Source organism: Choloepus didactylus, chromosome 12 (genome assembly GCF_015220235.1).
Source record: "Choloepus didactylus isolate mChoDid1 chromosome 12, mChoDid1.pri, whole genome shotgun sequence".
In the NCBI taxonomy this organism is placed as follows: Eukaryota; Metazoa; Chordata; class Mammalia; order Pilosa; family Megalonychidae; genus Choloepus; species Choloepus didactylus.
In genome coordinates this window covers 40,570,441-40,595,575 of record NC_051318.1, presented here as the reverse complement: position 1 = coordinate 40,595,575, position 25,135 = coordinate 40,570,441, and the positions used below count along the sequence as shown (strand labels likewise).

Genomic DNA, 25,135 nt, shown 5'->3' with positions numbered 1-25,135 from the left:
TTTATCTTGAAACTCACAGATTATAGGTGCCAAAATACTGAGATTGCTTAGTTTTGCCTATAAAATCAGAGGAAGAGGGTAAATAATTTAATTGCTGTATTGCAATTCCTTCATCTTTTCCTGCCGCTTGACTTAAAGGGTCTCAGGAGAGGGTAGAGAGGACATGATGGGCTCTGTTGTTGATGCTCATTGGCTGTCTTCAATGGTGATCTGAATACATTTCATGGATGTTAGTGGTTTCAGTCCTGGCTCTACTTTTGCTTAGCTTTCTTTGATTCAGTTTCCTCACCTTTGAAATGGGATATTATACTTACACTACCCCCTTAGAGTGTTGTGATGAGATAAAGCAGTTTTCACTAAACAAATTACCACTAGCACTAAGTTATCCATTTGGGTAGCTAACAAGTTTATGTTTATCCATGTAATAGCAAGCAATCTTAAAGAAAATGAGAAGCTTCATAAATAAGGTAATATTAAAAGGTATAATGAATTTTTACTTGGTTATAGCAAGAGTTTTTTTCTTTTCTTTTCTTTTCTTTTTAATAAATAATACATTTAACCAGATGCAGTCATGAAATAACTGTTGGTTTTATTGGGATTTTGTCTGTCATTCTGTCATAATTTCTTGCTTTGGAGAGCAGTGTGATGCCATGAATAGGATTTTAAACTTAAGCTGAGAGAAAAAAATAGAAACAAATAAGCTTTAAAGAAGCTGATTCATCTGATCCAACACCTTTTTTACTAATACAGGCTCAAAAAAAGTATCAGGAAGGGCACTGTTTTGTGGTTGTTTATAGAGCTGAAAATAGGAAAGGAAGCAGAGGAGGGAAATTTGTTGAGAATCCCACCTGTCTAGAACAATAAAAATAGCTTCCTATGGGCAAGCTTTAACATTCCTGAAAGAGATCCAGATCTTAACTGATGACTGCAAAGAGGACAGTCTGATAAATGGAGGAGATCAGCACAGCATCTCAGGAAGAGACAAATACTGCATGGTTCCATAAAGAGGCCAGGTGGGAAGACTGGCTGCTATGAAGGCAGGGAATGCAAGGTGTGGTGGGCTGAAACTGACAAGGTAGCACAGAGGATATGTTAGCCTGTGCCAATGAGTCATGCTGGTTGTTCTCTGTCCTCAACATACTGCTACTCTCCACTTAGAAAACAGGTCAAGCAAGTGTAGGGATTGTGGATGGTCCTTATTCCAATGTGATGGTACATCCATTATCTGCAAAACAGAGGAAAAATAACTGCAGAAATTGCTATTAAAGAAACTTGGTTCTCAGGTAAATGTAAGATTTGGATGTTTTAACAATAATGTTTCCAAAAACATCTGCACACAAACAAGAGCTTGTTTAACTTATAACACACAGGTATGTGTAGGTCTTATCTTCCACATTGAGGGGTGGGGGCAAGTCTTGCACATTTAGGAGCTCGATGCATATTAGGATAAATTTTAGAAGGTGACACCCAACCTTCTCTTACATTCTACATACTGCATGGTGGTGGGCTGGACTGCCTAGTGCTGGAAGGAAAGAAGTGTATGTTGAACACATAGCCTATGTTCATTATATCTTTTTATATTACATATGAACACAGAGTGAACATAGTAGGCACTTAATGGATAGTTGATCAATGGGTGCAGGTTGAATAAAGTTGTAGAATTGGACACACCAAGTTTCCAGTTAAAGAAGAACCATAATAAAACTTGAGTATCTTAGATGTTTTGGATAGACATTAAAAGCAGTCTGGAGCCAATTTCCCCTGCAGAGGAGGGACCAACCAACCCATGTGAAGTCTGGTCTAGGTGAGTCTTCCCAGCGGTGTGCAGGTGTTATCCCTGCAAATAAGACCCGCCGGGTTTCTGTCCACTGTCAGAGAGAGAAAGCCGCCTACTTAAAGGTCTCAGATTAGCGCCAGTCACGCTCTCTTCCGGGCCTCTTCATGTGCTACCTTTTCTTTTATCCCAAACCTCTCCTAGCTCTTAGTTGAAGGGATTCCAACCCCCAGCTGCCTCCTCCAAGACCCGCGAAGCCTTCGACTCCTCCCCTGGAAACTCCTCCCGGGCTGGGGAAGGCTTTGGCGCATGCTCCGTACCTAGGGCAGGTTTTTGCTGCGGGTAGCAGGGCTCCCGTCACACCGGCTGGCGGGTTGTAGCGGTGCCAGCCTGTGTGTGCGAGTGTGTCTGCGTGCCTGCGCCTGGGCTGACAGACCCGGAGCAGCAGTGCGACTCGCCCAAACAGGCGGCTCGGTAGAGGCGCCTCACCAGCTCCCGCTGCGGGGGCTCCTCTGCAAACTTGAGGCGCCGTCTGCCCTCGCGGCTCCGGCGCCCGGCGCCTGCCGACTTGCGGGCAAAGGCGCACAGCGCGCGTGCGGGGCGCAGTGCCCGCGGCCGGCTAGGGCAGAGGAACCGGAGCCGCATCTTCTCTCTTCTCTGGCGCCCTGGCGAGCCTCATGAAGCCCCCGCTCTCGCGTCCGCAGCTTCTCGGCTTCCCAGCTGCCCCGGGCAGGTCCAGGACCCGAGCCTCGCTCCTCAGCGCCTGAGAGCCTCACAGCCGGCGGCGGGATGCTCTGCTTCGCCTGAGAGCGCCGCGCCGCGCCCGGGCGGGAGCACCCAGCGGACGGAGCCGCGCGCCCCCGGGAGTACAGAGCTCCCCACACTGCAGCCGCAGCCGCAGCCGCGCGCCTCGGCGCCGGCCTCCCCCCGCGTCCCTCGCAGATCCCGGCTCGGCGAGCGCGGGAGTGCCGCGAGGCCGCCAGCCAGCCGCCCGCCTCGGCGTCAGGGGCATGGAGGAGCGGCGGGCTCCGAGCCGCGCCCCGGAGTCCCCGAAACTTCCGAGCGGGCGCGGGTCCGCGCCGCTGCCGCCGCCGCTTCGCCTGCTGGCCTGAGAGCGGGACCATGGATGAAAGGTTCAACAAGTGGCTGCTGACGCCGGTGCTCACGCTCCTCTTCGTAGTCATCATGTACCAGTACGTGTCCCCTTCCTGCACCAGCTCCTGCACCAACTTCGGGGACCAGCCCCGCGCGGGGGAGGTCGGTCCGCCCGCCGCCGCCTTGGGCCCCGCCCGCCGGGCACAGGCGCCGCCCGAGGAGTGGGAGCGGCGGCCTCAGTTGCCCCCGCCGCCCGGGGGGTCCCCCGAGAGGCCTCGGGGCGGCGCGGCGCCTGAGGATGAGGAAGAGGAACCGGGGGACCCCGAGGAGGAGGAGGAAGAGGAGGAGGAGGAAGAAGAGCCGGACCCCGAGGCCCTAGAGAACGGCTCACTGCCCCGGTTCGTGCCGCGCTTCAACTTCACCCTGAAGGACCTGACCCGCTTCGTGGATTTCAATATCAAAGGGCGCGACGTGATAGTGTTCCTGCACATCCAGAAGACTGGGGGCACCACGTTCGGCCGGCACTTGGTGAAGAACATCCGGCTGGAGCAGCCCTGTAGCTGCAAAGCGGGCCAGAAGAAGTGCACCTGCCACCGGCCGGGCAAGAAGGAGACGTGGCTCTTCTCCCGCTTCTCTACCGGCTGGAGCTGCGGGCTGCATGCCGACTGGACTGAGCTCACCAACTGCGTGCCGGCCATCATGGAGAAGAAGGACTGTCCCCGCAACCACAGCCACAGCAGGTACTGTCCCCTGCCCCGTCTCGCTTCCTGCCGCCTCCCTGTCCCTCTTCCCTGAGTCCCAATCCCGGGCCGCCCCGCGTTTCCGAGGCGTGCAGCGTCTTCCAGCGGTTCAGGCAGAGGCTTTGCTAGAGGGATAAGAAACCTCTGGATAATGCACTGGCCTTGAACTTGCTCCTCCCCCTCCCCACCTGCCCGCCCCCCCCACGCCCTTTCACCTTCTAAGGTGTCGACAGCCCTTGTGGGCATCCTTCCTGACGCCTAACACCGTGTGGCCTCCTTCAGAGAGGATGTTGGAAAAGCTCGCCGAATGGCCTGGCGGCGCAGGGGTCTGCGTTAGACAAGCGAGGTCCGATCTTATACTTAAGTTCTGTTGTGAGTGGAAACCCAGTGCAGAGGTGGCTGGGAGTAGAGAGGCAGGGCAGGAGTTTTCCAGGCATGGTGATACCTGAGGAGAGTATAAGCCCTCCATACGTGGCTCTTGGGTGGATGCCTGCCAGCTCGGGAAACTGTCCTGTGGATGCCACTTTGAAGTTCAAATTCCTGATCTACCTTGATAACCCTAATTCTGGATATGGTCTTTGTTGCCAAACAATGCCAGGATTTGGACTCATGCTGTTCTCTGGAAGATTTCTACTCCCCTCCTCCCCACCAGGCCATTCCATCAACTCATTCCAGAAGTTATGAAATTTATTAAATGCCTTCTATGTGGCTGGCAGTGTGCTAAGCGGATACGAAGCTATAAGTATAGATCCCTTTCTTTCTGCTTGGAATGCCTTCCTCTTTTTTTTTTTTTTTTTTTTTTTTTTAATGGTAATACTGCTGAGAATTAGGAAAGTTTGAAATCTTAATAGCCAATGAAACTGCTTACATTATTAACATCATTTGAGAGCGCCATGGGCTTAAGAATTTGGTTGAATGTTCTTTCTGCCCATTACAATTTGAAGATTAATCTCACATGCTTGCTCAAGGGACTAAAATATTACAAGCTTGGAACACTGGTTTATTGAAGTTTTTATCTCACAGGCTTCAAATAATTTGATGTAAGAAAATAGGAATTTAAAAACTCAAGCTCAATATGTCAATATCAGATAGCTTTTGAATTTGACGTTATGGAAAAGCTTCACTTACTGGAGGCTACCCAGATTCTGGAATTCACCGCCACTGAAGCAGCTAATTCTACTTCATTTCTCCAGGAATGAGCAAAATTTCATTATGGGATTTTTTACTCTGGCAGTTTTTCAAATACTTTCTCTCCTCCCTTCTCATTTCCCTGTTTAATAGAAATTGGTTAGAATAAGAAACTGGTTGGAGTTGGAATAAAGGCATTATGTTCCTTCTTTGGTATATTTTAAGGATCTTTTACTTTTAAAGATTTGTAATTGTGTATTTTAGATTCTGCCCGTCTCTTTCAGCTTAAAGAAGTTTTGCAATTGTTTCTTCCAAATTCTCTAACACATAAAATGATTATTTCAGTGACAGTTTTTGCTCTATTTCATGATTTCATCCAATACTGCTCTCTTTGTATTTAGACCTTTACATATTAATTTCTGATGACCTCAAAGAGTTTGCTAGGCTGCTTCCCAACTTCCTTTCCATTAGAAATGGAGAGTTTGACTATCACATGGAAACTTCTAATGACTCTTCAATAGGGTTCAGCATTATTTTCTACCAATACACCTAAAAATCTCAGTGAATAAATGAAGATTTGGGGGGAATTATAATAGGACATGGAATCTTAAAATAATTGGATTTTTGCTTAGTGATGAAATGGTGCTGCTGCTGCTACAGACCCTGCATAGATTGCACGCAGTAAGATCTCCTTTCTGCAGGAGATACTCAATATTGCTATACTTTATGATGCAGGAAAATTCCACATTGGCTACTTAAATATATGGTTTCACTTGCACAAACTGTTTTCTTTGTTTAGCTCTAGACCATGAAAATTCATTTCTCCCTGGCTCACAAGTTATCAGATAAACACATTGCACTGGTTTGCTTTTTTTAAATTAATTTCTAAATTTTGTGATAGTATTTTTTGTGCTACTTTCAAAAATTCTTCTTCTTTTTTCCTCTTTACCCTGTGTCCTCTTCTCAATAATTCTCAATTATCTTTCTTCTTTATATACTGTAAGAAGGCACTGTTGTGGTTTATTTGAGAAATGCTGCATCAAAAGCTATAGGCGAAAAGTTGATAAAGTATTAACAGTAGTGTCTTCCTAGCAGAGAAGATTGAATTAGTTGTCTGTCATTGTAATGTCAGTGTATAGCATTCTACAATCAACTAGATTAGCCTGGATAATAGAGGGTACATTTCCACAATGCAAAATGGCAGACAATCTATTGCTACATAATGGGAACAGGGTTCTATTTCAAATAGGGCTGACCTAAGCAAAATTCTCTAAGCAAAATCGTGAAGTAGATCATGTTGATTTCAGTTTCCTAGTCTCTTCTTTTGGTCCCCCTTGTCATCCCTTCCTCATTTCTCTCACGGATCAGTGCTCTGGAGCATGTAGTAGGTAAGAGCAAACATTCTGGAGTCAGATGGATGTGGCTTTTGTACTTACTAGCTGTATAACAAGGAATACGTTACTCTTTTTGAGCCTCAGATTCTTCATCTTTACAGTGCAGATAATAATTAGTACTTCCCTCTTATGGGTGTTATGAGAACTAAAGGAGCCAATGCATGTAATACTTAGCATAGTATATTTGCTATATACTTAGTATGGGGTATATGGTAATACTTAATATGCTTGTAAACAGTACTTAATATGCTGGTGTATATAGCAATACTTAAATATCAGTTGTTACTTGTAATACTATATTCTCTATTTGAGGACTTTTTTTCACAAAAGGATCCAAGATCAGTTCCTAGAGCAGCTCACTATCAATGAATCACTTTTACTCATAGAGATGCCATTTTGTGGTTATTTGTACTGAGGCAGAATTCTAATTTTCAAACTTAAGGAATACATTGAAAACTGTGGACATTTGGGTATCAGTAATAGAATTGGTTATACATTCTGTTTGTCCTAAGAAAAGCTGTCTGGCGTGGTGAGAGAGGAGGTGGGAATATCTAGGTGCAAAGGCAGAAGTTGGAAGTCAATCTGAAACCAGATGCATGGCAGAGTTGAAGCAATGGATTATATGGGCCCATGATGGGGAAGGCTCCAGGGCTGGCAGTTTGGATCTAGCTCAGAGGGCATTTCTGACAACAGTAATCCTGTATTAGTTAGGGTTCTCTAGGGAAACAATCAACAAGAGATATCTATAAATATAAGATTTTATAAAGTGTCTCACGTAACTGTGGGTATGCACGAGTCCAAATTCCATAGGGCAGGCAGCAAACTGGCAACTCCAATGAAGGCATTTGATGAATTCCTCAGGCAGCGAACTGGCAACTTCAATGAACGTGTTCGATGAACTCCGCAGGAAACAAACTGGCAACTTTGATAACTCCTCAGGAAATGCTTCGCTGGTTAGCTGAAGAAGTGAAGGTCCTCCATCTGTCTTGCTTAAAAGTCTTCAACTGATTGGATTAAATCCAGCTGATTGCATTCTCTCATTGTGAAAGACATGCCCTTTGTTGATGTAATCAGTCACAGCTGCAGCCAGTTGAGTGATGATTTAATAAACCATCCTTCTGGTTTATTAACCAGCCACAAATGTCCTTGCAGTAATGGTTAGGCCAGTGCTTGCTAGACCAGACACCTGGGTACTATCACCTGGCCAAGTTGACACATGAACCTAACCATCACAAATCCCAAAGCAGCAAATAGGAGAATGACACATATGAATGACCTCTTTTATCATGCTACTGATGATTTTTCCCAGTATTTTTATTTTGCTTTTTTCCAGTTATTTCTTTAGTAGATTATTCTTTCTTACTGTCTTAATGTTTCCTTCTTTATTACTGTATGTTTTCCCACTGTATCTGAAGGCTCAGATCTTGAGAAGACTCCTCTTTATCCTTATGCTATGAATAGAATAATAGCATTTTATGACTGAAAAATTCCAAAAAATAAGCTATTCCTACTATTTTTTAATTTTTTTATTTTTTAGTTCAATTTTATTGAGATATATTCACATACCATGCAGTCATACAAAGCATATATTCAGTTGTTCACAGTACCATTATATAGTTGTGTTCATCCCCAGAATTAATTTTTGAACATTTTCATTACCACGCACACAAAAATAATAAGAATGAAAATTAAAGTGAAAAAGAACAATTAAAGTAAAAAAGAACACTGGGTGCCTTTTTTCTTTTTTTTTTCTTTTTTGCCCCCATTTTTCTACTCATCCATCCATACACTGGACAGAGGGGAGTGTGGTCCATATGGCTTTCCCAATCACATTGTCACCCCTCATAAGCTACATTTTTATACAATTGTCTTCAAGATTCATGGATTCTGGGTTGTAGTTTGATAGTTTCAGGTATTTACTGCTAGCTATTCCAATTCATTAGAACCTAAAAAGGGCTGTCTATATGGTGCATAAGAGGGCCCACCAGAGTGACCTCTCGGCTCCTTTTGGAATCTCTCTGCCACTGAAGCTTATTGCATTTCATTTCACATCCCCCTTTTGGTCAAGAGGATGTTCTCCATCCCACGATGCCGGGTCTAGATTCTTCCCCGGAAGTCATATTCCACATTGCCAGGGAGATTTACACCCCGGGGTGTCAGATCCCATGTAGCGGGGAGGGCAGTGATTTCACCTGCCAAGTTGGCTTAGCTAGAGAGAGAGGGCCACATCTGAGCAACAAAGAAGTCCCACTATTTTATAGGACAGGGGGTAATCTGAACCCTTAACGAACCTAAATGCTATGTGGTTTCCCTGAGGGACTAGCATCTTCATTCTTGTATTTTACATTCAATTTTTGCCTACTTTTCTTCTGTTTACTATCAAAAGTATAGCAAGGAGTGTCTTAAGCACCTACTATGTGCCAGGCACTCTGCTGGTTCTGAGAGTACAATTTTGGACAGTGTCAGCCCTACAGAGTTTAGGCTTCTAGGGAAGACAGACCTTAATTTTCTTTGGTAAGTTAGTTTTGCTCCTATTCTTAAATAATTCTGTAAAGAGATTCCATCTATATCCTTTCAAAGGGTGGGATGGCAACTTTTCTCTTTAATGATCCTCCTTTCACTGACCCTGTTAGAATAGATGGAATCTTGTGGATAGTGTATTTAGATAGGGTTCTCTGTGTTGCAAGTGATACAACCTAACTCAAATTCAGTTTAAACAGAGGTAAATTTTTGGGTTATATGACTAGAACACCGGAAAGGTAGGGTAGAAGTGGTTTCAAGAATGACTGGAGCTGGTAATTTAGGGTCTCTTTCCCACCACTCCTTTTCATATTGGCTTCATCCTATCAAATTGGCTCATTTCACCAAATGGGGAAATGTAATAGTTGCACAAGCAGAGAGGAACACTGACTAATCCAGCTTGGGTCATGTGCTTACCCCTTCAGCCAGTCTACATGCCAGGGAAATGAGGCCCTCTGACCCACCTTGTTATACAAACTACCCTGTAACTGGGGTGTGTGTGTGTGTGTGTGTGTGTGTGTGTGTGTGTGTGTGTGTGTGTGTGTATGAGAGAGACAGAGAGAGAGACAGAGAGAGAGAGAGAGAGAGAGAGAGAGAGAGAGAGAGAGAAAGAGAGAAAGAGATCATTTACTATCCCGTAATAGAAGAAGGGGAACCAGTGTAGATACAGCTCTTGAGTGCACCATTAGGTTATGGACAGTCCCTCCAGATGTGTTGTTTACAGGTGTAAAAATTAGAAATAAATGAAACTTCAGATCTCCCTACATTCTATTTAGGAGGATTTTTTAAGTCAAACTACAACTCTAATTTATTTGCAGCATATTCATATCATGTCATGAAAATTAACTGAACAAATTGGTACTATTGGATGTGGTGATGGGAAAAAAATGAGAACATAATGGTTGTTTTCCAGTGCCCAAAGGAAGAAGATGTGGAGGGTGCAGATTTGTTCTATATTGCCCCATAGGATAGAACTAGAATAAGTGGATGAGAAGTGATAGGATAAGGATTTCAACTGATTATAAGAAAGAACTACATAAAATCATAAAATTTATAACCATCCAAAATGAACAAGAACTCTTTTATGATGTGGTATGCTCTCCAAGAATGAAAACTTTAGGAGTGGCTGGGTAACCACTGATACAACTGGATATCCCCCCTGGCACGGGACTTGTCCTAGATGGCCCTTTCTTTTAAAGTTTTTTACTTCTAATCTAGGCTGACTTTAGTGTATCTTTCTGCCCCATACAGAGAAGAAAAAAGGGATTATAAAGGAACTAGTCAGTTCTCGATATTTGTAAATATTTCTACTGAGAAAACTTTTGGTAAAGCACAATCTGATGGTATGGACTGTCCAGATGAACTATTTTACACATTCAGGGCCAAAAGCAATAAATAGGTCCTGAGCACTAGAATGTCTGCCTCTTAATAGTAAGTATAAAAAGCTAAGATGAGAAAATATAACACAACTTGCCACAAAAAACCATAACCACTTTGAAACATCATCTGGTTATTGCTTTTCCTTTAGACAGCAGGCTAAAATATTTAAGGAGGCTGCAGGGCTCTGTTTAAAAAGACTAGAATATTATGGTCCATTCTGCTTTCTAAAGCATGATCTGTTTGGTAGCTCTTCTAATTAGAAATGTTGAACTGCAGAGAAGGTTAATTTTTACAATAAGATTTGTGTGCAGTGTAAAACTGAGGAGATAAGAGATTGTTCTGTCTACATGCCATATCCACTTATATGTTCATTACAGGGTCTCTTAAAGTTTTGCTTCTTTTTCAAACTGCTAATAATTGCTATAAATCAGAAAGTGGTTAAATTAAACCCATTCAGTTTTTTTTCAGTTGTGAAGATAATAAACTGAAAGTAGACAATAGTGATAGATGATTTATTCTTCTCTTCTGCTTTTTTCTTGCCGGTTACTTTGGGGTTTTTGATTTTTAGAGAAAAAGACATGTTTATCTAATAATTGGAAGTTAGGCAAAGTTAGCCACCAACAGTGTGGATTTCCTTAATCTTAGATTCTTATATTATTATTCCCCAGAGCTAATTATTATCATCTCATTTTGACTAAAGACAGTCACAAGCTTTGATAATGAATTAAACAGGCTTAATTGAGACTGGCAAATCCTTATGATTTTAAGAGTCACAAAATAAATTATTGGGCCAAGAAACAGATTCTGTATGAAAACAATTAATTGGAACCCAAATTAATATTTTGTAGTAACTAATTATCTTGTTTTTAGTTTGTTTAATTCTGGCTACAATGTATAAATTCCCTGTTGGTTTTAATGGGCTAATATAGCTTTGTTTAAGTCATAGCTAAACATTTAAATTTAACGATGTGCTGGGAAATATACTAGATATTTGTTAACTTAGACAATGTTATTTGTTTATATCTTCCTCTAGCAAATACAGTTGCTCAGTAAAACATGTAAACTGCCCAGAGCAGAGATTGACCTATGAAAGATGCTCAATAAATGTGAGCTAAAATATGTTGTATGTGTTAGATTACCTCTCAAAAATATAAGCATAATTGACAGGATTGTGGTCATTTAAAAGATGGCATTATCAAACATTTTGTATTATGTCTCTGTTACTTCAGGTGCAAATTCTTATTGTTAGTGGTCTCCTTTCATAATTAATAAGTTAGCAGGATGTCAGACACTCCCCTCTGCCCCCATCCCCCATTCTTTAGAAGAGGAACATGGAGGCCAGTGCTTATGGAACAATTCTAGGAGGTTCTCCAAATAGCCAGTTTGCCACAAGTCAGAAATTCCTTTGGGTACAAACAGATGTGCTTGCCTCTTGGGAAGGTCAATCCAATCATTCATTCCAACTTCAGAATAAAATCAGCCTAAACTGAGAGGATGGAAACTTTACTGGAGGGTAGAAGATGAGAGAAATATACATAACCGTGACTCTGAATTGCTACTGGTTAAAGCCAGGTGGTCAAGATAGTAGTGGCTGGAGATTGTGATATTAGGGAACAACAGGACAAGGAAAGTCCTAAAGAAAAGTTGGAGGAAACCAATGACAAATTTATCAGCGACTGAAAATCTGGAGGCTTGTGATCATGCCTGGTGTGTGAATGTAATTAGGTTAATGCTTAAAAGCATTACGAGCTAGAGTTTAATCTGACTCAATCTGCTCTGCACTTCAGTTTTCTTCTCTGTAAAATGGGAATAATAATAGTACTGTCTCTTGGAGTTTGTTGAGCATTAATAATATATGTGGCACTCTCAGAACAGAGCCTGACACATGGTGACGTAATCATATAGGAGTTAGTTATTTTCTTACACGATTCTTCTTAAATGTACATGCTATTTTGTGTAAAAATAAAATTATAGGTAAATCTGTATTGTTCTTTGTGAATCTGGAACTTTTCATTCTGAGTAATACAAAATTGAACTTGCAAATTGTGAAGCAAAAGAAAATCCGTCAATGATAAAGGTGTATGTTGCTTCTTAGGATACTGTGGATGCTTGATGGACACTCAGTGAATGCTTTTGAATAGAAACTTGCAGTTTTATTTAGCATATCATTTTATTTTTTATGAGAAGTTAATGAAACAGTAACAAAATGCTTAAACACATGCAATTAAGTTCATAAATGAAGCAGTCCTACAGTGAAATTGAATTAGTTGCCTGTGGGCACATAAACATTTGTAGTTCATTGCTATTATTAATATCTTACCATGCTTTTATTGGTAAGTACTGTGTCATTTGTTTTCAGAACCTTGCATTTAACACTTTTTTTTTTTTTTTTGCCTCTTCATTCTAGTTTCTTTATAAACATAAAAGGGTAGAAATGCTAGCTACCTTGATGTCCTTGGAATTTATTTGTTAGGTTTTACAGAGTATTTCTTCCAAAAAATTTAAGGATGTATAACTATAAACCTGGAACATGATGACATCTGTATTTTGTAGTCTCTAATTAGAAACTTTGGTATTTTATGAGTTTACTTTGAAAGTTAGCTAGGAAGAAGAGTAAATGTGGTTTTAAACAGAGATATGTAGTAATATAATGTGTACGTGGAAATCTGATGGTAAGGTCCAGGTAATACCATTAAAAACAAGGTGACATGCCAAGGAAGAGAGAACAGACAGCAATAATGTAGAGTGTAAATTAGAAGGATGCTTCTGAGAAGGGAAAGAAGGGCAAAGGTAGTCAAGGTGAAGAATGAAATCCCAAAGGAACTGAATCAGAAAGAAGGTAATACTGAAAGCAGAAGACAGAAATTGATCTTGTGTGGCATGGTTTGTCTCCTTAGTGCATTTATAGGAAGTAATCAACTATCTAGGAGGCCATCTGACTCAAGAGCCCTAGTGTATGTAGATGCTGCTGATGTTTGTTTCTTTACTTATAAATTATTTTTCTGTATCATGTTGCTGTTTCAAAACATTAGCTGTATTAGGGTGCTGGCAGTAAACAGAGGCATGCTCTGGGATTTTGAAAGGACTAGTTAACAGAAGTATGGGAAGGGTTAAGGAAACCAACATTGTACCTTGAGGTACCTTGCAACTAGCACCCAGAGGAAGCTGTTAACTCTGCTGGGCCTGAAGTGGTAAAGGAAGGAAAAGGTGTCATCAACTTCTGGTGTCTGCTAGAGCCCAATAGGAGCTGCACTCTCAGTGACAGAAAGGAGCCTAAGAAGGCGCTTCTCATTAGAAGCCCCTTAGAGGAAAATAGGCACAGCCAGAACTACAGGGGCTGAGGCAGAGAGGAGGTGGAGGAGGAAATACCTTCACTACTTTCTCATCCAGCTGTCCTGCCTCCTTCCATTGTCTTCCATGGCTAAAACCAGTGGAAGCTAAAGGGCAAGAGAGCCAATTGATGCATTCCATGGGCTTCAGCAAGGCAGAGATACCTGGAGAATGGACTTCGGGTTGGAAGAGGTAGAGGAAAAAGGAGAATAACTTGCACAGTGTCTTAAAATAATTTGAAATGTCTTTTAATTCACTTTATGATTTATCCAGTTTCATTTCTATAAATGAGATCGAGAATAAATACTCTGTATTTTAGTGCCTATATTACATGTGTTCTGTATGGACCATTAGTCTCTATATAAAGACATGCACCAAATGAGCAGTGACCTTAGACAAGTGACTTTTGGCTGAGTAATAAAAATAATGCTAAATTTGGGTGTTTTGTCACCCTAGTACCCCAGTATCAGCTGTATTATGAAGAGTAGACAATACATATTTTATATATGTGTTTGACATTTTATGGATTTGAAATTATATAATAATAATATTAGACGTGACGAAGTAGTTTGTAAAATTGGCTATAGTTTGCAAAAACATATTTATAGGATGATATGCTTTCTGTTGCATAGATTTTTTTCCAAGAGCACTAAGACTCTTCTGAGTAATATTTACCTAGTGTTGAGTCTCTGAAGGTAAAAGGTGAAGGAGAAAGAAATTACATCATATTTGAAAGTATTCTGATGATTTTAGTTTTAATTTTAAGGGTCTTTTGAAACACTATTTCCATATTTATTTTGGGGGAAATATAATATGTACTTTTTTTGTACAAATTTTTATGATCCTGGAGTTCTCCTAACACTTGATACTGAAAAACATTGAAAATGAAATTTCTATCCAAGAAAACTTGATGGAAAAGTCATCGATTCACAGCTTTAATTCCAAGAGTCAAAATGCCACAAGCTATTCAACATGTGTCTTTATATATAGCAAAAACAACATTTGATGCAATATATGTACTTAGTATATATATTGGGATTGAAATGTATATAAGTTCATTTCTCTCACCCATAGGAGGGGATTTTGAGTTGCTGGAAACAATATCATCCATGGAGAACATACCAACTTCCATCCTCTTTCTCACAGTCTCACTTTACACACAACCCTCTTTTTTGGTCTCTACTCACAGTCAGCAGTAACCCTGTAAACAAAAGGATCATCTTGGGGCCTTTGTTTTGTATGAAGAGTTACTTGCCAGAATAAAATTGCCTTAGGGATTGTTTTCTCCTGGTTATGAAAGTTATTAGCTCTAAGGAACCTACATTCCATTGAGTTTGATTTAAGTCCAGCTAGCTTAAAGAATTTGGGAGAAGTGCCAGCGAACATTCTCTTTCCCATATAGTTTTTAGAATTCATTATTGTGCCCTCCTTATTATATGCAATGAAAAAGGTAGATTAATGAGTATTTCTGTTTCTAATATTTCTATTAATAAACATGTCTATCAATACTTGATAAATAATTATCAAAAATACTTGTATATAAAAACTTCTGATGGCATGAAGGAATTTATGTTCACTGGAAGTACCCAGTTTATTATCTGATGCATTTTTAATCGAAAAAATATTAGTGAACTATCATGAGCCATTCTCTCTTTAAATTCAGATGTAAGCCTAAAACAGCACTATAGATCAATTTCTTTGCTTTGAAAGTTTTATTCTCCAAGTTCCTTATGTGTGCTATAAAGAATAATTAATGTAATGAAAAAATCAATAGTGTATATAAATTATTTAGGCTTTACTATGTTGTAATTTTCTCTTCAGCACCTATTGATCGACAACAATTCATTTGTTAATTTCTTCCTAATAAGATATTCATTGTACTATGTCTGTAGTAGTGCTGTCCCTGCACTTTCACAACTGAGTCATGAATTACTGATGATACATGGAACAAGTTAACTTACTGGTGAGTGCTGTGAGATTGGAAAATAGGTAAAGGGGAGAAATTTGAAATGCTGTCCTGTAGAAATACTGTAGCCAGCCAACTGCTAAAACTAAGTCTATTCTTGTAGGATAAGTTGTACTTTAAAATTGTATTTGTTTGCATTTTTCTAGATTGTTTCCTTTCTTTGTAAATTAATTTTTAAATCCGTGATTCTCTTTTTGGGGGGTGGAGGTTCTCAAACTATCAGTCATAGTGTTTGAAACTCAGTGATTATTAAATGATGTTTTGACAATTGTCAACTGCATTGCCTTAGAGGAGTAAAAATTTGAGAACTTTCTGAAACACAAAGAGAGATGAGTCCAAGAAATCAAACTACCAAAACTCATGGCAAAAAGAACTTTTACATTGGATGCTTTGGTTCAGGGAGGTAGAGTGGTACCCTGAAAAGAGTTCTAAATTTATAATCAGGCAACCAGGGTTCAAATCCAGACTTCTTCATTTACTTGTTCACTTATTTATTGTGTGATTGTCCTGCCACAATATATGTTGCCTGTGAGTGGTGGCTTTGATTTGTTCTTCTCTGCATTCTCAGTACCTAGAGTAATGCCTGTTACATAATGGCTGTCAAATGTTAACTGAGTAAATGAGTGAATGAAAGAATGCATAAATAAATTCACTCATTTATCAGACAATTTGGATAAGAATACGGACCCTATCTTTCCTTTTTAGAGTTTTCGTGGTTAAGAAATGACTAGGAAAATGCTTTGAAATATATAAAGTACTATACAAATTTAAATTTACATTGATGGTGAGATGCCTTTTGATGTAGAATGAGAAAGGAAGGAAAGTTGGATTTTGGAAATGCAATGAATACATAATTCAGCTTTTATAGAGAATTTCCAAATTTGGAATGACAATGATGAGGTTGAAAAATATGCAAAATATACATTCAGTTCATAACTTGTAAGAATAATGAGCAATTTCTTTTTAAAACAGGACATACTGCCTCATAAAAAGGACTTATCGACATGCAGAAGTCTTTTTCTTAGCCCATCAGGGAATTTTTTTCCCAGGGATTTGGCACAGATCATTTTTCTAAAGATTTAAAAAATTTTCTCCTGTGGCTTTACCCTTTTGAGAAAGTTCTCCTAAAATTGATATTTTTAATTTCGTATTTGCAACTTTATTTTTAGATAACAAGTATAGATTATATCTATAGATTAGTATGTACTGAAAGTGAGCTGATAATACAACTCTTTTTCATTTAAGCTGATGTAGGATGTGATAATCCACTGAGTTGTTCACTAAGCACTTGGTTTTTCAATTAATGACAAAGAAAGCAAGAAGTTACTTTAGAAAAGAAAAGAAAATCTTCTAGAATCTAGAGTTCACAATATAATAAAGATCTATTAGCAGAATAATTTGTTAATTAATGAAATGATTTTCAAATTTGAGGCATAGTCCTCGTCAATTCCAGGAGAATATGACAGATTTTCATGAGGTAAAACCTAGAAGTATATATAACTCCAGGGTTGAGGTGGACTCTTGGAAAAAGTTCAGTAAACTACGGAAACTGTGAAAGGTGTGGTGACTGGCAATAGGAGGTGTTCCAGGAGACCAGAGGGGACATTAGCATTAATTGAACTCTTTATCATAACAGCAACCCATGAAATGTATAATAGGATCCCCATTTTACAGATGAAGAAACTGAGTGCATTTATTAGGATGCCTTCAGCTGCAAGTAACAAAACCCTAAATTCAAATTGGCTTAATCAGAAATTATTAATTTCATAACAGTTGGCCCAGAGAGAGGGTTTTAAAATTGGTTGATTCGGTCTCAATAGTGTTTTCAAGAGCCAGTCCAGGGGTTGGCACCCACCCCCTCTCTTAGGGAAAAAGGGTGGAGCCTTGAGCATGCAGTGCCACGGTGACTAGAGCACAGACGTTGAAGGTCGTTGAGCCTAATCACTGTTGGTAATCAACTTTCAGGCAACTCAGCCAAGGCTCCTTTGTAACCAAGTCTAGTGAGGCTCTGCTGAGCTACATAAGGCTCTCCTCTTCCTCTTATTTGCATGGATCATTGACTTCCATTTCCCAACCGGCCGCCATTGGGAAGAATCCTTCTGTAAGTAACTATTGAAATTCATGGGGAAGTTTTTGCCTGGCGTGTTCTTTGGTCTTGGGGTTGAGTCCGGCTGGAATTTTTGGGTGGTGTCCTAGCTTTAAAAATATGTCCATAAATTCTTTGATAATCTTCCCTTCAAGAGGTGGAGATTAAGTCCTTTCCTGACCTCCCTATGTGACTTGATTGTAATGAATTAGAATATAGAAGAAATGATGAGATGTGACTTCTGACATTTGGTTATAAAAGGACTGTGGCTACTGTCTTCCATGCTTTTACTCTCTCTCGGATCACTCGCTCTAGGGAAAGTCATGTCTTGAGCAGCTAGCTCTAGGGAGAGGCCCACATGGTGAAGAATTGAAGAAGCCTCTGCCCAACAGAAGAGTGAACAAATGTGGAAGGAGATCCTTTAGCTGCAATCAAGTCTTCAGAGACCACAGCCCTGGCTGACAGCTTGACTGCAACCTTGTGAAAGGCCCTGAGCCAGGTTTGAATGCTAATAGCAATGATAAAGCAAAGAGGGTTGATTGTAGGAATGATGTTTTTATGAAGATGACAGATGACCAGATCACGGAGCACAGGATCTCATCTATCTTCTTCCCTTTTAAACAAGAATGAAAGCAGAGTATCTGAGTACAGATACAGGAAGATTGGTGGAATTGATAGGTGAAAGATGAGGTGGTCCTAATATGATTGCAGCTGTTTCCTCTATGAAGTATGAAACCAGGAATCTGAGGGTGGGAAGGAGTGGAAGGGAGTGTTGGAAATTTGAAGACACCAGGGAAGGTGTGAGTGAAGTAGTTGTCTTAGAATTTGGGAAAATAAATTTCCTAGGGAAGTAAGTTATCTGGCAGTATTGAATTCTGTTTTGAGATCTGTGATTATAAATTTGAAATCAGTCTGGTTAACATGTTTCTGTGATTGCATGGAGTGAGTGCACAGATGGATTTAACTAGGATTGGGGTTTTACCAAGTGAGGATCAGGGAAGTTAGATAAGCTTGTAAGGAGCATTTATAGTGCTAGACCATGTAATTTATGCTGGTTAGGAAATAAGTGAGGATACAAGGGGGTGACAGATAACTTAAAAGTGGTAAGGTTAATGGTGGCAGTCTTGCTGAGGTTGGAGAAAACAGAGGAGGAGGAGGAGTGGATTGCTAGTGTAAGTGTGCTGGACTGTAGGAGAGGATGGTCAGAGAGCAGGATGTTTGAAATTGAGGTGCTAGAGTGGGTGCTGTTACTTGTATGAGCTATAAGAAGGGGTCCCTGAGTTGGGGCAAGAAGTAATCATTGGAGCTAAGAAGGTCTTGAAAAGGCAGGGCCAAGATGTTAGATGGATTATCCGTGTGAATGTTGAAGTCACGAATGATGATAAAAGTAGAGTTAGGGAGGAAAGTTTGGAGCCTGGTACTGGAGGTCAGTGAGAGGTTTGTGGGTGATAGCACATTGGGTACAGGGTGCAAAGGGTGGCAAAGGCCTACTTGTGCTGCAGAAGACCATGAGAATGTAATTCTTCACTTAGTTGCATGTCAGACTTCCAGATTTTTCAGTCCTCCAAGACTGTGATGAACCAGAAAGGACAGGAACAAAGCATAGCACCCCATCTTCAATGTGCTATTAGAGGCACTGCTTTCAATTCTTTGGTATACATACCTGAAATTGGAATTGCCAGGTCATATGTTAAATCAATGCTTACATTTTGAGGAATGGCCAAACCGTTTTCCATGGTGGCGAAACCATTTTACATACTCACCAGCAATGCATGAGAGTTTCAATTTCTCCACATCCTTGCCAACAGTGACTATTTTCTGTTCTTTTTAATAATAACCATCTTAAAGTGTATGGAGTAGTATTCTCTTTTTATGAAAGCAGAGAAGTGGATGATATTTGTAAATTTTTTCTGTCTAAAAGCACTTTTCATTTTAAGTTTTAGTGTTGAAGGGATGAAGTTATATGTAAGCTTTCCTTGTGAGGGGTCTCTGACCCTAATGATGCCAGATGCATGGGATTTTGCTGTAGACAGATGACCTTGGAGGGAATAAAATCTGACTATTGGATGTGAGCTGGGCCCTAGAATCTGGAAACCAAATGACTCAGCAGATCATGTGTTAGCATGTGAGTAGATTAGTTTCTGAGAACTGAGTTTCTTGAGGAGTCAAGTCATATTCATAAAAGACTATTATACTATTTCAGATCACTCATGGTTTTGAGGAGATGGATCTGGAGAAGGATGTATTAGTGGATAATTATTATGATTTCCAAATGTTATGTATTGCTCATCTGTGGAAGGGGCCAGTGTTTTATTCAAACCTTGATTCTTTCCACATTTTGAGACATACTTACATTTATTCAGAATCTGATATCCTCTTGTTCTGTTCTGGAGGAGGAGTATTAGAGGCATACAGTAGAAGTTTCACTGGTGTTGGTGCCTATAAGTTATCAGAGAAGTCAAGGAGACACAAGGAGGGGCCTAGGGATGAAGGTCCAAAAGTGTCCCAAGAATGATAGATTAGGAGGATATGAATGGTAGACTGTTCAGCACCAACCAGTATAGTCATTACAATTAATACAGTCCATGTAATTAATAAGGCCATTATAGACCTTATAATTAATTATCCAGCAGTGTGACAAGCCCTGGGCATGCAGAGATGGATAAGGCCCCATTGATAAGAAGCTCACTTTCTTGATAGGAGACAATAGTGAAACAACTAAGATACAATGTGGGCAAATTGGAAATGCTGGGTACTGTTCTAGGCATTGGAGATAAAAAGGTAAATAAGACACTGTCTCTGTTCTTAAGGAACTTACAGTGGACAGACTCAAAATGACAATCGTAATGTAATGAGGGATGTGCTGTAGCATAGATCAGTGGGGCACAGCATAGCCCTGCAGGGGCAGGAAAGGCTGCTGTGGAGGAAATTGGTGATTATACAGTTTCAGAACTCTGAAGAAAAGATGGCTAATTTTGCTTGAAGGGCATGCTAAAGACTTCAGAAGTGGTGATGCAGGAATTCAGACTTAACATTGTCAAGGAACTTTTCCACAAACATTTTCTTACCATTCCACACCCATTTGTGTACTGATATGACACACTGCTGCACTTTGACCACTTGTTAAGTTGTGCCTTAAGTGGTACTGAAAATATTTGAATTACGAAAGTTTATGAAAAATGATTATTTTTCTTTTATAAATTAAAGAAGATTCAAGGTGACTCATGCAGGATCACTCTCATGTTCCATAATGCTTTCTTGAGTGGGGTACAAAAGAGAAGATTTACAGTGTTTCCTGAAGGAAAAAGGTTGATTACTCCATTTTAAGTATATATAATTAGGAACAGATGAACAATACTATTCAATTATCATTTATTTTAATTACTTGTGAATGTGCATATTAAGGCACATAACCTTGCTGGGCTAACTGCCTACCTCCAAAGACAATTTGAGGTGCATTACAGAATTAAAATAGGATAATTAAAAATATGAGCAAAACCAAAATCAATTACAGGGAACAGAAAAATATGTGCCAGGCATCTAGGTTTAGCTCATTTTTGCAGTTTAACATGAACTTAAGCTTTTGATATCTTGGCTGCTAAGGGAAAAAAAGAAAAGACATACTTTGTCCTTTTGTTAAGCTTGACTCAGGAGAAAAGCCCCTTTATTTCTGACCCCTGGAAGGAATTTATTGCTTAAAGGGACATAGGATGACATCACGGACAATGTTTTTACAATAGTTTGGCAGAAGATACAAAAATAATCCTCAAAAGGCTGTTACTTGCATCAACTTTCTATAAAACAGAGATTTTGGCATATCAGCAATAGCTAGAGAGGTTATAATGAAAAAGTCCCATTCACTATAGTGACAAAGATATACAATACTTAGGAATAAGCTTAATTGGAGACAACTGTGACCTGAAAAAAGCAAATGGAAGCACTTCATTGGAGATTTAATCAGAACATGAATGGAGAATTAGTTTTCTGAATGGAAGAATGCATATTGTAAAGATTATAATTCTTATTAGGTTAATATATACAATTGAGGATAAAACAATCTACTAGGTTTTTCTTGACAAAATCATTCTAGCACATTCTGAAAAGCAAATCACAGGACACCAGAAATGTTATTGAAGAAGAGTGATGAGCTGGAGTTAGTCCTTCCAGATATTCCAGATATAAGCCATATTACAAACGATTATTAAAGCTGCATCAACTGATGCATAGTTAAAAAGGACAGAAAACCCCAGAAATAGATAGAATTATTAACTGAATGTGTGATAAAGTAGTTATCACAGAACAGTAGGGAAAGGAATACTTATTTGTTAATCACTTTTCTAACAACATTTAAAAATACAACACTTTAGATCCATACCTCATATTATATAACAAACTGTATTCCCGATGATTTCAATAGCTAAATATAAAACATAATGTAAATTTTGGGACAATATAGAATTGGGCGTATTGGAGTACCTTGGAAGGAATGAGCCTTTGCAAAGTATGAAAGGATGAAAGAAAGCACAAGGGAAAACCCGAAAGATATATCTATATTAAAAATGTGAAATGTGTACAATAGAGACAATGTAATTGAAATAAAATGAGAAAGAAGATGACAGCATTTGCAGGAATATGGGTTGGCAGGAATACCACAGACACACACTCACCATAAGATTAGATTACTGAGGGTTTATCTATTTAGCCAGAGATACAGGATTTTATTGTGATGAGGAGGTTATACAGAGCAGAAGCAGATGCAATATATTCTGGCAGCTTTCCTCAGTCTGTGGAGCATCTAGTGCAGTGAGGGTGTCGGGGCTTCTTTTGGTGGTTCTGTCCTCACAGGACAGGGTACCACCACATAGGAGAAGTTCGCACCTTGCTGTCCCTCACATTTTTATACTCAGGGCTTCAGTCATCATCCAGGAATATATTACACAAAAGTCAATTCACTTACATTTAAGGAGGTGTCTACAAATATCAAGCTCTCCTTGTTCTTGAGCTCAGCTCAAAGTCATATCTTCATCTAGGGGGAGAGCGCTGAGTCAGAGCCCAGGTGACACTGGGAGGTGTCTTTGCTCCTTGATTTCCAGGGCTCTGGAAACCCCACTTCCCGGCAACAGATTGAGGAAAAAAACACAAAGTGTGACAAGAAAGGATTAATGACTTCCTTAAAGGCATTCAAACTGGGTGAGAAACTATTACATTCTCAGAAGATAATTGGGCAAAACTCATATGCACACGATTTTCTCCTTAAGAACCTCAGTAAGCAAACAACCAGGACAATATTAACCTCACCAATAAGCAATGCAACTAAAATACAAATTACAATGAGACTCAACTTACACCTATTAAATTAGTAAACATTAAAAATATATGCATACTGCCCACTCGTCATGAAATTGTGTTGAAATTGGTTAACTTGTCAGTTCTCTAGCCTTTCCATTGCTTATTTATGGAAAGCACTCTGTATCAGACTGCACATGGACTTTTGTATCAGTGAGAATACAAAATCTCACCCCTGGAAATTTATCTTAAGGACATAATTCAAAAAAAGTAAAAGATATATACACTAAGATATTCATTCTGCCATTATGTATAATAGCAACTTGGAATTTGAATGGTAGGGGAATAGTTATACTATGGTACAATAAATTGATGGAATGTTATGCCACCATTGAAATGATAATTACGAAGAGTAGCATATTAGGAAATATTTGACACATAAAGTAGATGCAAAATCATAGCCAAGAATGTGGGTTATGTACACACATTGGGTTCATACTTAGTTCTTCTACTTACAAGTTGTGTGACTGTGGAAAGTTACCCTTTTAGTGCCTCAGTTTGCTCTTCTATCATACAGGAATAGTAATAGTGCCTATCATATAGAGTTTTGAGGATTAAATGAGTTAACGTTTGTAAAGTGCCTAGAAAATGACTGACATATGGAAAGCACTATGTAATTATTAGTTGTTAGTATTATGTTAATTTTAATAAGATATAACTGGGTGTAAAAACTCCAAAATAAAAACACTGCTCTTCCCACAAAATGACATCAATCACATTCTAATACATTGATATTAAAATCACTTAAGTCTTTGTGTTTGGAGCAAAGTCATTGGCATTGTGTCTTCCCTTAGTATATGGCCTCTGTTTTACCCATTTCTAAAACATGCTTGTTCATGGTAGGCAATCAGTAGATGTTTTTTGACTGAATTGCCTATGTACATGGTTTTTGATTATCTGGCTTAATAGCCAGAGTTTAGGTACCCATAGGAATTGTTCCTCCTAGATCTTGTACCTGCGTACCTCGGGCCTCATCTCCCTCCTTCCACATGTGTCTTTGCTCAGCCTATTAGTTTTTCAGGATTCAATTCAGGTGTGGTCTGTCGAGGCTGGGTCTGGGGCTCTTCCTTGGTGCAGGCGTGGAACGCTGTTCATATAACTACTAATTAGAGCATACACCACATTCTGTTTATATCTTTGCTTCAGTCAGCACTCAATAACTTCCAAGTGACAGAAATCAATCCAACTAGCTCATATGAAGAAGGTGTTTATTTAAGGATGCTACGGGACATGAGGAAATCTTGGGAAGGCAGAACAGAGGAGAACCTGGACCACTTTGGGAGCAGAGCTGCTGGAAGGCATACACCCTAGATCTTCATTGACATGACTTATTCTCTGCATTTATCAGCTTCTTTTACACTGCTACCAAGTGACTTGCTTCTCATTGTCCTAATTATAGCTTTCTGGCTGAGAAATCTGGTTGACCCTCCTTAACTTTTTGTGGTGTCCTGTAGATTGCCAGTTAGCCCAAAGTCAGGTGTCCTGGTCTCCATGATGAGGTGGAGTATAGTGGTGTTGGGGTACACATGGCTGTCTCCTAATCAGTAGAGATTGTGGCTTGGGCTGGTTCTTTGAGAATGGAACAATAGCATGGCAGACACCCCCAAATACATTCAGTGTGTAGCAGGCTCCCTTCTCTATGCTGCTCCCAAGCTGTACATTTTCAAGGGCAGGTGAGTGTCTTACTTATACAGGTATTTTCAGCAACTGCTGAATATATATTTATTGAACTGAACTTTGAAATATCTGATAGTTTACTCATTTTAGCAAGTGATAAATTGGACTAAAATTTCCAATGAATGCCTGAAACACCACTATTTTAAACTGTTGATTAGGAATTTTAGAGAGGTGCAGGTGGCAGAACTGCCAGCCTATTGTAATTATATTGGCACCTGAATTGTATTCTCATCATTCCACTTATGTTGAGAGGCTTAGGGGAGCTAAAGGTAGGTAAAACTGTATTCAAAGACAGATAGGAGTTTATATGGAATAATGGAAAAAGCATGGGTTTTGGAGCATAGAAATTAATTTTGACTCAAGATTTATAACCTACTACATATATGAACTTGAGAAAGTTGCTGAGTTCTCTGAGCCTCAATTTACTCATCTATAAAATGAGATTAATAAACACAATTTTTAGGATTTAGTATTAGATTTTGAAATAAAGTTCCTAACATGTAGTATGTATTAGTAATTGAATTCCCTTTCTTTCCTCCTTCCTTGCTGCTGCTTCTTCCCTCCTTAAATGCTTTGAGAGTTATTCCGAATGGAGTCCCAAGAGACCTGATTCTTACAGCATGAAGGAGACTGTTTTGGCCTGAGTATTAATAAAAGAAGGACTTCCAGGAAAATGCTGAAAGGATTAACATTGTAAGA

General features: G+C 39.6%; 1 protein-coding gene across 1 annotated transcript in view; it reads left to right on the top strand.

Moving 5' to 3' along the window:
* The first annotated feature begins 2,381 nt into the window (after positions 1-2,381).
* The window catches only part of HS6ST3 (heparan sulfate 6-O-sulfotransferase 3), a 709,424-nt gene continuing 686,670 nt past the window's right edge, over positions 2,382-25,135 (top strand). Inside the window, exon 1 of the mRNA XM_037800542.1 lies at positions 2,382-3,609. Within this exon, the coding sequence (XP_037656470.1) occupies positions 2,897-3,609 (713 nt within the window). The 5' untranslated portion in view covers positions 2,382-2,896. The remainder of the gene's footprint in view (positions 3,610-25,135) is intronic.